General features: G+C 35.7%; 1 protein-coding gene across 2 annotated transcripts in view; it reads right to left on the bottom strand.

Moving 5' to 3' along the window:
• UBE2E2 (ubiquitin-conjugating enzyme E2E 2) overlaps positions 1-15,064 on the bottom strand; it is a 384,028-nt gene that overhangs the window by 45,286 nt on the left and 323,678 nt on the right. For both annotated transcript variants that reach the window (XM_012644571.1, XM_012644572.1), the window contains exon 5: positions 6,838-6,985. In XM_012644571.1, coding sequence (XP_012500025.1) covers positions 6,838-6,985 — 148 coding nt within the window. The remainder of the gene's footprint in view (positions 1-6,837; positions 6,986-15,064) is intronic.

Here is a 15,064-nt window from a genome sequence, read left to right as displayed (position 1 = left end):
AACAGCTAATGCTCTTTTTTTTTTTTTTTTTGAGACAAGGTCTTGCTCTGTCGCCCAGGCTGGAGTGCAGTGGTGTCATCACAGCTCACTGCAACCTTAAAACTCCTGGGCTCAAGTGATACTTATGCCTCAGCTTCCCGAGTAGCCAGGCACTCACCACCACGTTCTGTTAATTTTTCTGTTTTTTTGTAGAGATGGGGTCTCTCACTCTTTTGCCCAGGCTGGTCTCAAACTCCTGGCCTCAAGCGCCACTCTACCTTAGCCTCCCAGAGTGCTAGGATTACAGGTGTAATGCTCTTTTTCACCTAGGCAAATTGGGTGCTCAAGAAAGAAATCAAACTGATGGTTGTGGTAAATAAAGACTTGCCTACACAAAGCAGAAGTACCATGGGCTATATATAAGAAATTCTTGCTTTGTCATGGAGTCATCTATCTACTGAAGCCACCAATCCTTTCCTGGCAACTCTCTGAGTTAAAGAGGAATTCTTTTTACTTGTTACACAAGTAGGCAATCCAAGATCTAACCCTATGATCATATAATTTCAACGTTCCTTTCTTATTCATTATTTCCTAGAAAATCATTCTTTGATAAAGTGCTATAAATAATTGGATCTTTTTGTTTGCATTATTATATACTAGTATTCCTTATAAGATAACCAAAGAGCTTATTTTTGCAGAATTGACAAAGTAGGGAAATAATCCTCTTAATATCACTTAAAGCTTGTGTTTACAAATGCATAGGTCATGATGAATATCTCAGAATTGTCATTTTCTGTGTTTTTTTAAACCAAATTTATGATGGCACAGAATCACTTCCCTGAATCTTCTTTAATTCATAGGACAGAAATGTTCTTCTCTTTATGATGTGTATTCCCTGATTTTATTTATCCCTCTCAATGAATACTCAATTTTTCCAGAAACTTCATAGCAAGAATAGCATTATTTCCAATTTTTTTGGGAAATAATCAATTTGGAAATTGATCTAAGTAAGCCTATGGGAAACTGTGGGGCAAAAGGGGGCTGTGTCCCAGTATTCTACAGATAATACTAAACTAGAACCCAAAGTCTTTAATAAAGTTTTTGGACTTTCCTCTCCTGGTATTAAAAATACCAGGTAGATTGATTAACAGTAGCGATTTATTGGTTCCTTAAACAACAGAGGGCAAAGTATAAGAAAAAGTATGAAGTTGTAAAACCATAGGTTTCTATGCATAAGGTGTCAGAAAAGTTAAATGACAATTATACACTATATCCACATTTAAAAGTACTGATTAGAATGAATTTTGGAATTTAGCATATAATAATCTGAAAGAGAAGCCAATTCTTTACAAATAAAGAAAGCAGCTTGAAGTTAGTTGTGCCATGTATTTCTACTTTATATGTTTCTCACTTTAAAAAAAGTCATAGGCATCAGAAGAAATAAGGTGTCTATGTAGTCAACTATAGTGGCTGTTGTGGAAAAAAAAGTGTTTTTTTTTTTTTTTTTTTTTTTGCATTCCTGCTAAAATAATCTGCTCTGAAAGCAGGTAGGCTTATAATTTTCATAGGTTTACCTGAATTACAGTTAAAGAAACAGTTTTTTTTTTTTGCCAGTTACCAAGTGCAGTAGAATGGGATATGTAGAAGGTTCACGTTATCATATAAGCACTAGAATCTAATTGAAGTGTTGTATGTGCTAATACCTTTCATCAGTCTAACAGCTCACAAACTTGTATAAATCATCTACACAAATATAAATGTGCTGAAAAAAACGAATCCTACTGTATGGTCCTCACCCACCAGCTGCCACTATCAATTATAAATTAATTTTCATATGTAGTAACACAATTTATTATCTAATCATAACTAGACCAAAGACAAGCCATTAACAATCAAAGCTAAGGTATCGGAGACAATTTATGGATAAGGATTGTATTAGTTGTTTAACAAATAGGCCTTAAGTGATCTGAAACAAAAAGCTGTGATTTTGGAGAATGAGGAACACCACTCTCCCAACCTTTTATAGATCACAATAAAAAAAGCCACTGGGAGCAAATTCCTCTTTTCTTTTGCTCAGCCCATTTGAGAATAAAGCTCTTACCAATGAAGCTGCAGCTGAGCTCACCCTCAGTTTAATCACTATATAAGGCTGAGGGTTAATTAGCTGCCATTCTTAGCTCGATTTGTTGTTCTAATAAAGATTTGCATAAATCTAAGACTGGGGTAACTGATACTTGATTTTTATTTGAAAGGTGATAGTGGGGAGAGGGAGCAGCTCATCCACCCTGAGTATTAATGTTTGTGGGTATGCTTAGAGCCATTTTTATTTGACCTGATCTGTATAGTTCTGCCTGTTTGAAGATTGGCAGACAGAGACTTCACAGTTGCTTATGAATGCAGGCCCCTGCTGGCCCAGGCTGCACCACAAGGCAGCCTACGTCTGAAGGCAGATGATAGAGAAATGAAATACACAAGCCAGGGTCAGAGCCCAAAAGATTCCCTCCGAGAACAAAAGAGAGCCAAATCACACACTTTATACAGATTACATTAAGTCCTCACTTAAAGTGGTCAATAGGTTCTTGAAAACTGTGACTTTAACTTTACCATAGGCTAACTAACATAAACCAGAGTTAAGATCGTACAGCATTTCGCTTAAAGTTGCAGTTTCCAAGGATGTACTATATACTGCTGGTATATCTAATCTTTAGCCATTGAAAAAGATGTTATTATAAAAAATTTCAAACATATTTCAAAATATAATAGTATAATGAACTTCCCCCATGTACTCATCACTCAGACCCAACAATTATTAGAAGTCAATCTTGATAGCTTCCATACCCCAACCCGCCTCCAATCTTTCTGGATTATTTTGAAGCAAATTCCATATATCAAAGAATTTGATTTGCAAATAATTCAGTATATATCTCTAAAAGGTAAGAATATGTAGAAAATTCACAATCACAGTTCTATTATCATGCCTAAATATTTCTGGCAATAATTTCTCAGTATTATATGCTTTATTTTCAAATTTCCAATTGTCTCATAAGAGTCACATATTTTTGGGGATTTTTTAAAAATAATACAGTATCAGAATTGTGTACACAATTAAACAACCTCATAACACATTAGAATGTAACACGAGTAGAGTAAAAAAGTAGAATTAAGATTAGTAAAATAATGCCAGATGATATGCAGATTTATACACTTTTCAGAAAAAGAAGGGGAAAAGGGTTAGAAATATTTTTGGACATTGCTCTGTGAATAAAGCATCAGGTATAGAAAAACTGTTGATATTGTTTTATCTCAAAATTGTCAGTATTCTCAGGATAGTTGATTTTGTATGAGGTAAGATACTCATTATTTATAGATCTGAAGACCATAACATAAGCACATTTTAAATAATATTTAAAGAAACAGATTTCATATAATGAATACTACAAAACACTAAGAGTTTTTTAAAAAGCCAACAAAACAGCAAAAACAAACTTCAAAAGATGAAACCAAATAGAACAGAACTTAAATTTTTATACATGCTGAATAATTAACTTGAGAAGAGAGTATTTACAAATAGGAGTATTCCATGAATACGAAAATTTAATTCCTTAATAGTATCCTCAATTTTGGCAATTCATGCATTAAATCATGTTTGCCAAGCAGGACTAAACTCAGAGAATCTGGGAGGCTGGAGCTGACCTTTAGGACTTATGACCCTCTACTCCTCTCTGCTGCTACTCTGTTTCTGAGTGTGTGTCACAGCCAGACTCTGCAGTCAGGTACTATGACAAATAACAGAGCTCTATCAGGCTTAACAAACACCACTATGAGGCAGTGGCCTAAGAAGACCAGCAGTTAGGCGTACCTAGACCACTGTATTAGAAACAGAATTGATTATCACTGGTATATCCACCAACTGACTGATACCATGTGGACATATGCCACCTAAGAGATAATTCGTCTCAAGAGAGAATACAATAGACAGTACTAATTGAGGATTAGGCTTTTTAATTTTACTTACTTACTTACTTAATTAATTTTCAGACAGTCTCACTCTATCACCCTGGGTGCAGTGCAGTGGTGTCATCATAGCTTATTGCAACCTCAAACTCCTGGGCTCAAGTGATCCTCCTACTTCAGCCTCCAGTGTAGCTGGGACTACAGACCTGTGCCACCAGGCTCAGCTAATTATTTTTTTCTACTTTTTGTAGAGATGGGATCCCACTATGTTTCTCAGGCTGGTCTTGAACTCCTGGCCACATGTGATCTTCCTACTTCAGCCTCCCAAAGTACTGGGATTATAGGCATGAGCCATTGTGCCCAGCCAATCAAGCTGGTTTGTAAATCCACATCTGCTGTCCATAAATATCATACTGATAAGGATATGTAGCCCCACCCTAAAAAAATATAACATTTGTTTTTGAATATACCAAAAATTCTTGAAAGTGACAAATGTAAATTACAGGAGTATGAAAAAGATAAAAGATAAAAACATCAGTTTATATAGGGATAAGAGTGAGAAAGTATTTTTAAATTTGGTTAAATCCATGTTATTATGCAAGGCCTACTTTTGAGCTGAAAGCATTTCTGGTATAAAAACAGCTCTACAGATTCAGTATAGGAAAATCTTATTTATTTATGTTTCATCAAACTTATATCTGTGATAATTTGAAGACAGTTTAGACTGAAATTTAACTTAATTCTAAGGGGAAAAAATCTGGGATTGAAATGTACCAGATAAATGTATGAAATAAGTCCATTAAACAAAAGAATGGACACTTTGACTTTAGATAAACAACTCTATTTAAGACTCCAGAAGTGTCATCATTCATAAAAATAAGGTGCCAATTAGGAAACCTTTTTTTTTTTTTTCCTGAGACAGGGTCTCACTCTGTTGCCCAGGCTAGAGTGCAGTGGCATTATCATAGCTCACTGCAAGCTCAAACTCCTGGGCTCAAGATCCTCCTGCCTCCGCCTCTCAAGTAGCTGGGACTATCGGCATGTGCCACTCACTGCACCTGACTAATTTTTCTAATTTTTGTAGAGATGGGGTCTCACTCTTGCTTGGTCTGGTCTCAAACTCCTGGCCTCAAAGCGATCCTCCTGCCTCAGCCTCCCAAAGAGTTAGGATTACAGGTTTGAGCCACCAAGTCCAGCCACGAAACCTTTTTATATGTGTTAAAGGGTGATAAACTAAATGTTAGTATGTATTTTACAAATACTATTCTAGTCTCATATCAGGCAAGCTGTCTCTGGTTTTAAGGGACATTATTATTTTTAGGCTTATTCTTACTATCAATAGCATTATTTTCAAAATCTATTTCTTTTCCTTATGTAATTTTGCTTTAGTTGGGAGTGATTTTTAATTTTTACAAAATGCATCTGTAATTTCTGAGACATAGCAAAGGAAAACTACTTCACTGAACAGAAATATTTTTGATTGCTGAGAGGCTTTAGTAGGATGAATCTATTCCTTTAAGCAGGAATATCTGTACAGAGAATAGACTCTCACATTACAGGCTTATTCAGGGTAACAGGCCCCATTTCAGCTGACTGGAAAGCAAGGCAGGCCAGGCTCCAAATCATCACAAAAAAAAGCCTTCTTGGGACATTACCTCCAAATGAGGTTATACACAGTCACAGACAAATGGGACTGAATTAGGGATAATAGGATTAAAAGAACAAAATCACCTTTAAATTAATGTAACATTATGGAACTTTACTATGGGGGGTGAAGTATGAATTAATTTAAAAGTATTTTATAATGATCTTACACAATTATTTTATTTTCTTTTTGGCATTAAAACATTAGTTGGTTATTTTAAAATATTTTAGATGCATTACAGTTTTATTAAATTGGTTTTACATTTCTTCATTAAAAATGGTTTTATTACTGAAAAACAGAACACATACAAAAGTAGAAAAGATTATAATGTCTTCATGTTTTATAAACCAGCCAAGAGCCAAAGGGACTCCAATTCGCACTTGTCATTTCTCTTTTGTCTAAAATTTTACTTATCTAGTCAACGAGCTTATTCCTAAGCATGAAAAATAGACTCTCATACAATGTTAAAGCTATTAAGTACTTAAAGAAGAATGTTCCCATTGAGAAGATCAATGAAAACCCTATAACTATCTTTAGATTTTTGTATTTTCCAAAATAAACCCAAATATGTAAAGAATTGACAGTTGGTTTGTCTTTTAGTTAAAAGAAACTGGTCAAAGACACATAATCACAAATCTACGAGCACACAAGAATTAAGAACTTTCTGTGTTAATTATATCAGCAAGCCACAAAGGTCTAGCCATAAGCCCTTTAGTTTTTCTGGGAAGTTGTATTTCCTTGTTTACTTTTGGGGGTATTTTCTAGTTGAGGACCATTCAGCTTTTTTTTTTTTTGGTCTAATAGCTTGTCAAGATGCATAATTATTAGGATGCCAAAAAGGTCATGTCTGTGTGGTGCTGTCCGGTTGTTATCAGATTTTAATAGCCCACATTTCTCAAATTAACATTTTTTTGGTTGGTATCTAATTAAAGATTAAGCTATTCAATTTGAATTTTTATTATTATTTGGCAGGAGAATTTCATACAATCTTTAAATGTACTTTCACATCTAAAATGATTTCATTAATTTTTATCACACTATGCTTTTTCCTTTTTGGCAAATAATAGGTCTTGAAAAGATTAATAAGAAAACCCAATTTAAAAAGAAAATAGTTACACACTATGAAAATTTTAAATCAATAGTAGCAGTAATAGTAATCGTAGTAGTAATAGTTGTAGTAGTAAAGTAAACAAGTTACAAAGGTCTGGCATTTAAGTGTGGAAAAGCTCCAACTCAATAAAAGGTTTAAAGTCTCTTACCAGGGTTGCAATCTGTAAGAAGGGAGCAGATGGAGAGGAGAACTTTAGAAATGGTTAGGGCCGGACTCCAGTTGTCCTTTAGGATGTCCAGACAGATCACACCTTGGCTGTTAATATTACAGTGATAGATTCTTGTTCGGAAGGTAACCTAGAAGAAAATGTAAAGTTGTTATAGGCAAATCTTTTATTAGACAAAATAGTCCAGGCCATTGGCTAAAGTAAACTTGATTTTTCCTTACGTATATGAGAATCATTTTAGAATTTGTCATTGTGGGCAAATTCGTCATTCTGTTTAGAGAACTAAACACCAATAGCAAAATCATGACATTCTGCTTCTGACGAAGAGTACTGTTATTTAATGTTTTGGAGACGGAATTTACTTTTGATACAATTATAGGAATATTCACAAGGGGAAACCGACTCTGACCTCTAAAAAGAATTTCAAAGAAAATTTTTGTTGGATTCCAGTCGCTTTAAGGATTTTGTATATTTATGAGATTCAAATACCAAAAAGCATAAAAATACTAAATGGGAATGGGAATAATGAAAATAAAATAAATATTACTCTATAGCATGGTTTTAAAACATGAACTAGGGCATATTTGTAAATAATATAGTTATAATTTGTATTAGTTATGTTACTACATACAGTTAGTTTCAATTTATAAACCTTTTCCTTCTTAAATTCTATTTTTTAAATGTACTATTAGTGCAGCCTACCTTTTCCCTTTGACAGCTAGATCGCCACTGTATGTTGCTTACATATAATTTTAAAATATAACATTTTTTAAAAACTTCAATTGAAAAAAATTAAGCCCAAATTAGTTTTATAACTGCTAAAATTCTATTTAATAAAAGTTTTATATAAGCAACAATAAGATTTGAATACTATTTATTAATATTTTATTTGTATATATTCTCAAATATATGTTGAAATATATGAAAATCTTGTTGTTCTGAAGACCAGTATTCTAGTTCCCTAAGTTCAAAATGGTTCTGAAGCAAGAAAAAGACACATGGCAGGTCTTTGTAGGTGTTGCCACTTCACCAGGGCATCTAGTATCCGCTCAAACAGCAGGAAATTTAGGTAATTTATACGATGTCAAGTCTCAGAAAGGACAGATCCAGAGTCTTGTACAGTTGTTGAACATCACGGCACCATTCTCAGGCTAGATTAGTACTTCTAATGAGAACTACCCTTCTAGCATCATAGCAGACCAGATAACCTTGATATCCTTTCCTATACATACACATCTCCAATACCTAAAAGAAAATATAACCAACATTCTTTAAAACGCATAGCTGAATCTGCAAGGGGAATCCTCGCGGACCAGAACTGAAAACCAAAAACACCAGTAAGCATCCCAACTGATATTGCATGTGCCACAGGTGGGTTTGGGGCAAAAGGGAGGGTAATAGAGGATGATAGTCAGTTTTAATAAAGTGGAGGTTTGGGTTTTGGTGCCCTCATGGAAAAAGAAGATGAAATCTTAGGCCTGTATGTGGCAAGGGTTGTGATTGAGAATCCTTATATAAATTAAGACAGTCGCATGGCTAGTCTTTCAGTAAATAGATGGACTTAGAAAGATACATCTTATGGGAGAGATAGCAAAGAAACTTGCTAGAGAAAGCCTAGGTTCTTCATTGAGAAAAGGAATGTCTTATCTGCGAATTCTAAATCATGGATTCATATACTATGCAAACCCTAGATTAAAAAGTTTAAATGACTATATTACTATCAGATCAAATATATGTTGAAGGCAAAAAGCATTGTTAGGAATAAAGAGGTTTACTACATTATCATAAAATGAACAATTTACCAAGAAAATAATAATAATTCTGAATCTGACTAATAATACAGCCAAAAATATACAAAGTAAAAACTGGCAGAATTGCGAGGACAAAATGACATACCTACAATCAAAGAGTGATACTTTGTAACTGGTAGGTCAACCAGACCAAAAATTAGTAAGAATACTGAAGATGTGAACAGCCAAATAGAGAAAATCAAGGAACTGAATAAAGGTAAAATTCTATACTTAATTAAAAAACACATTTTAAAGTACGTAAGAAACATTTAATAAAAATGCTAAGCCATAAAAGAAGTTTCATGTAAATTCCTCCCATTATATGTTTGGAAACTGAAAAACTCATTTTGAAATAATTCTTGGAACAAAGAAAAAATTCAGCCATATTTATAGCTAAATGACAATGAAAATGTTGGGTTGTCAATATGAAAATTTTGTGATTCAGCTAAAACAGTTGTAAAAGAGAAATTTACAGTTTTATATGCATATATTAGAAAGGAAGAAAGATATTTAATGAGTTAAGTGTCAAACTCATGAAGGTAGAAAAAGAACAATGGAGTAAACCCCATGAAAGAAGAAATAAAGACATGAGTTAATGAAACAGAGAATACCTAGTGGTATTAAAATTTCTGCAAAAAAGTCAGAGTGCGTATCCTTTTAAGTGTTATCCCTTTAAATGAAAAGACAAAAATATTTTTATGATCCAATATCAATGATGAGTGGTTTACATAACAGTGATATTTTAAAATCCTATCAGATGGCTACTCCAGCCATGGCTATTCTGAGCTAGCTAATCCTAAAAACAACTCAATGAGGGAAGTATTAAAGCACCCACTTTAAAAAGGATGAAACTGAGGCACAGGGAGGTTAAAGAATTGGCTCAAGATCCCACATGTAGTAAATAGGAGCCAGAATTTGAACACAGTTTTGCTGATCCAAAAGCCTATGGTCACCTACTGTCAGCATCAATGCTTTAAAAACAAAAACCAAAAAACAAACCAAAAAAACCACCTTGAAATAGGTTCTTTTCACTCTACATAATTCCCTGTAATTCCTGAGTTGTTGCATGTGTCAATAATTCGTTCCTTTTTATTGCTGAGTAGTATTCCATGGTACAGATGTACCAGCTTGTTTAACCATTTACCCGTTGAAGAATACCTGGGTTTCTATGAGACAGAAAAAAATCAAATGTTTTTCCTAGTCTTACACTCAACACAGAACACTTCTGTGACCAATGTAGAGTGGGGAGTTTCCCCCAACAACCAATTTTCTGACACCATCTGGGTGTCCCACAATTTAATTCAATTCTGACACTATCCACCTGGAGTCAAGAGTCAGATCCTACGGGTTAAAGGCTCAGTCCCACAAGATTGCCCGCACTTCAGGTACCATCTCAAGTCTGGGCCTCTAGAACTTTTGGCAACTTGGCTATAAATTGGAGTTCCCACTTGGGTTTAATCATTTGTTAAAGCAGCTCACAGAACCCATCAAAATAAAGGATACAGATGAACAGCCAGATAGAAGAGATACATAGGGCAAGGGATAGGGGAACGGGTGTGGAGCTTCTATGCCCTCCTGGGGCATGCCAACCTTTATGAGTTCAGCAACCCAGAACCTCTGAACCCTGCCCTTTAGGGTTTTTATGGAGGCTTCATTATGTAGGCATGATTAATTAAATCACTGGCCACTGGTGATCAACTCAACCTTTAGCCACTCTCCCCTCCCAGAAGGTCAAAGGTGAGGTGGGGCTGAAAGTTCCAACCCTGAAAGTTCTAATCATGTATTGGTTCCTCTAGCAACCAGCCTTTATCAGGAGGCTGTTCCTCAGGAGACTCCAGCTGTCAGTCACTTCATTAGCATACAAAACACTCTCCTGAGATTCTAAGGATTTTAAAGAGCTCTGTGCCGGGAATGGGGACTAAGACCAAATAGTATATATTTCTTACTAGAAATCATAGTAACATAAGGTTGTTTCTAGATTTTAGCTATTACAAGTAAAGCTGTTATGAACATTTATGTATGTGTTTTTATGTGAACATAAGTTTTTATTATCTCTGGGATAAATGCCCAAGAGTGTAACTGCTGGGTTATATGGTAAACTCATATTTAGGTTTGTAAGAAATTGCCATACTCTTTCCCAAAATGATTGTATCATTTTATATGATATACTTCATACATTTTATATGATACGATTGCAACTAGCAATGTGATCCGGTTTCTCTGCACCCTTGCCAGCATTTGGTATTATTACTATGTTTTATTTTAGCCATTCTGATAGGGTATAATGATACCTCACTATGGTTTTAATTTGCACTTCCCTGTATACTAATAATGTTGAATACTTTTTCATGTGCTTATGTGCTGTCTGGATATCTTCTATGGTTTCTCATGTCTTTTGCTCATTTTCTTATTAAAGATTTTTTTTTTAAACTATTGACTCTATGATGTTTTAAATGAAGATATTTCATTAAAACTGAAATCTAGTTGGATGAAAATAATGCATGAGTTTACAAAGAATCTGGTGAATTTTTTGGACAGAGTTTTACACTTGAATGTTTTATAATGCTAATAAAAAGGATCTACTTTGGTGATGTTTGTCAACTTCTATTCTGACAGGTATTCATGAACTAAACCACGCTGAATTAAACAGGCAGATTGACTGTCCCTACAGGTTCTAATGCTAAAGATTCCCACGACTACCCTCTTCTGAAGCTGGGAAAAAAATCATGATCCCAGAGTTTTAGGAAGTGTCAAGCATTTACCTATTGTAATATAAGCCAAAACCTCTTCAGGGTTCCCCATCATATTCCTACTTCTAATACCACTCTTGCCATAAGACCTCCTCACTAAACTGTGAATTAATCACAAAAGTATTTTAACTGATGTCCACTGTGGTGCCTGGCATATAGGAAAAGCCCACTGGTTGCTGAACAAATGCTAACACATCACAAGCTAGTGCTCAAACAGACAAGTATCTCTCTGAGGGGTTGTTATGTAACATCTTATTGTTCTTTAGGTAAAAGAGTATTTTAGAAACACGACTTAAGAATAAAGGCTGGAAAACAAGAATATCCTGAGGAAGCACAGTTATTTTCAACATCTTTCTGTCCCATGTTAGTTTACTAAATTTTCCTAGAGATTAAGGTATTATTTCAGAAGAGATTTCATACAGGCTAAGCCAATAATAAAAAATAATAAATATTTAGTAAGCACTCAATATATGTCAGATACTCTAACATAAACATTTTTATCATTACAATTTCCCATTTAAATGCTAAAGAAAACCTAAAAAATGAGCATCCTGGCCGTATCAGCAAATGTGTTCCACAATCATGATAAAAAACTCACTAAAAAAAGCTCTTGAAACAGCCAGCATTCTTTTCCAAGCCCTATCAACAAACCTAGGGGAAATGAGAGAGAATACATGCAAACTGATAAGGAATTATCTGCAGTCCTTAGATATTAGTGATTCAGACATAGGAAATGATGTTTTGAATACTGACAAATAACAAAAGATTTGCAACTACCAGAAGGAGAAAGCATACTCCTCCCACCCCTCACCCTGCAGCAGACTGCTCTGCTCTCTGACTCAATTTTCCCGAAAGCCCATCACATTATCTTGTTCAGGGGGCCGGGCAGCTGTATATCCTTCACTTCATATTCCTGGCAAAGAAACAACTGATAAAAAATGACCATAAAGGAAACTGCAGCTCCATTGCAGTGGTTGATACCCATTGAGTTTCATGTATCAAACAACTTACACCTACCTTTCCATTTAAGCTGTATTTGAAGCACAGGTCAATAACTGATGTTTAACAATGATAGCCATCGTTCCTCAAGGAAAGGTAAAATTACACAGAGAATCCTTTATAAAGGCAGGGAAGAGAGCATCTTTTAGAACATATTCCAAATATAGGAAATATGATTTGGATATAATGATATAGAAAACTTATTTCTCTAGAATGGCTAATCCCAGATGAGCCTGAATGAGAAAGGTTTTTCATTTACGTGTGATACACAAACACCTACACCGGCATGTGTGAGTGTATGTGTGCAGCAGACAGAATGATGCCGCCTACCCTGAAAGATGTCCGTATCCTAATCCCTGGAACCTGTGAATATTACCTCACATGATAAAAGAGATTTGTGATTAAGTGAAGGAGGCTGAGATGGAGTGACTATCCTGGACTATCTGGGTAGGCCCAATGTAATCACAAGGGTACCTGTAAGAGAGAGGCAGTAGAATCAGAGTCAGTAACAGGGGCTGTGGTGAGTGATGTGAAGAAGGGGCCATGAGCCAAGGAGTGCGGTTGGCCTCTAGAAGCCAGCAAAGACAAAAAAATGGATTTCTCCCTAAAGCCTCCAGAATGAACTCAGCCATGCAGACACCTTGATTTTAGTCTTCTGATCTCCAGAACTGTAAGATAATAAATCCATACTGTTTTAAGCAACCAAATTTGTGGTAATTTGTTTCAGCAGCAATAGGAAACTATTTCCCAGTTGCCTCATTACTTTCTCTTAAAAGGTACTTTAAAATGAAGCTGTTTCTGTACTTCTGTACTTCATAGAATCACCTCTCCTTAAAAATAGTTTTAGAAAGAGTTAGCAACTCTTTATGTTGACTATAGCAAAAAGAATGCTACTAAGTAGTGGCTGATCTTGGATAAGTCACTTTGCTGCTCTGAGCCTCTATTTCCTAACAAAATTTGAGACTTACTTTTTTTTTTTTTTCGAAACAGAGTCTCCCGCTGTTGCCTGGGCTAGAGTGCTGTGGTGTCAGCCTAGCTCACAGCAACCTCAAACTCCAAGGCTCAAGCAATCCTTCTGCCTCAGCCTCCCGAGTAGCTGGGCCTACAGGCATGTGCCACCATGCCCGGCTAATTTTTTTCTATATATTTTTAGTTGTCCAGCTAATTTCTTTCTATTTTTAGTAGAGACGGGGTCTTGCTCTTGTTCAGGCTGGTCTTGAACTCCTGACCTTGAGCGATCCTCCCACCTTGGCCTCCCAGAGTGCTAGGATTATAGGCGTAAGCCACCGCGCCCAGCCTAGAGACTTAAACTAGATTATTTCTAAGGCCCATTCTAGTTCCATAATCCATGAGTTATATTGTGGAAAGAATATATAGGTATGAGAGTTAGCAGGACTTCAGCCGAAATCCTGATTTTTCATGAATCACTTAGCATCTTTGAGATTCAGATTCTTTACCCATGAAATGGAAAATAACCGCTATACCCATAGTATCTATGAAGACTGAAGTCCACAAATGTTCTAATAGCATGTCTGGCACCCAGCAGGGATCCAATTAGTGTTAGTCTTCCTTTTCCTCTCTTACATCCCCGAGTTACTAGTTACAAGATTTGAGAATGCATGTATTCATGTAATAATCCCCTCATCACTGGCTTTTAAATGTGTTTTCTTTATACTACACCCTTGCTCTAAGGCATAGACAACACTCCATATATAGATAAAAAGGTGGTTTTATGAGGGGAGAGAGATCATGTAGGGCACAAATACAGATAGTGAAGAAAATATTTTTTTTCTTTTCCTCCTTTACTCTGAAGGAAGAGAAAATATTTTAATACAGTACTTCTGACAAACCAATTCTATACATAATTTATTAAAAATAATTTTTTTTTGAGACAGGGTCTCACTCTGTCACTCCAGCTAGAGTACAGTGGCGTCATCAGAGCTCACTGCAACCTCCAACTCCTGGGCTCAAATGATCCCCCTGTCTCAGCCTCCCAAGTAGTTGGGACTACAGGTGCATGCCACCATGCCTGGCTAATTTTCCCATTTTTAGTAGACATGGGATCTTGCTCTTGCTCAGGCTGGTTTTGAACTCCTGAGCTTAAGCGATCTTCCCGCCTCGGCCTCCCAGAGTGCCACGATTACAGGTGAGAGCCACACCACCCAATGGATCTTTGCCTTAGGCTTACTGTGAAACTGTAGTTTATTTGAACAAGTTGTTAGTACACATTTAAAAAATGTCAGTACCGAAGGAAATAGCAGAGGACGTAAATAGGTGGAAAACCAAACCATGCTTGTGGGTCGGCAGAATCAACATTGTTTAAATGTCTATACTACCTAAAGTGATCTACAGATTCAATGCAAACCCTATTAAAATACCAACATCATTCTTCACAGATGTAGAAAAATTAATTTTACGCTTCGTATGGAACCAGAGAAGACCCCGCACAGCAAAAACAGTTCTAGGCAATAAAAAAAAAAATGGTAGGTATCAATTTATCAGACTTCAAACTTTATTATAAGGCTGTAGTAATAAAAACAGCTTGGTACTGGCACAAAAATAGAGCCATTGACCAGTGGAACAGAACTGAGGACCCAGATATAAAACCATCCTCATATAGCCATCTAATCTTTGACAAAGCAGACAAAAACATACACTGGGGAAAAGAAT

Source organism: Propithecus coquereli, unplaced genomic scaffold (genome assembly GCF_000956105.1).
Source record: "Propithecus coquereli isolate 6110/MARCELLA unplaced genomic scaffold, Pcoq_1.0 Scaffold214, whole genome shotgun sequence".
Taxonomy (NCBI): domain Eukaryota; kingdom Metazoa; phylum Chordata; class Mammalia; order Primates; family Indriidae; genus Propithecus; species Propithecus coquereli.
This window is presented reverse-complemented; position numbering and strand designations above follow the sequence as displayed.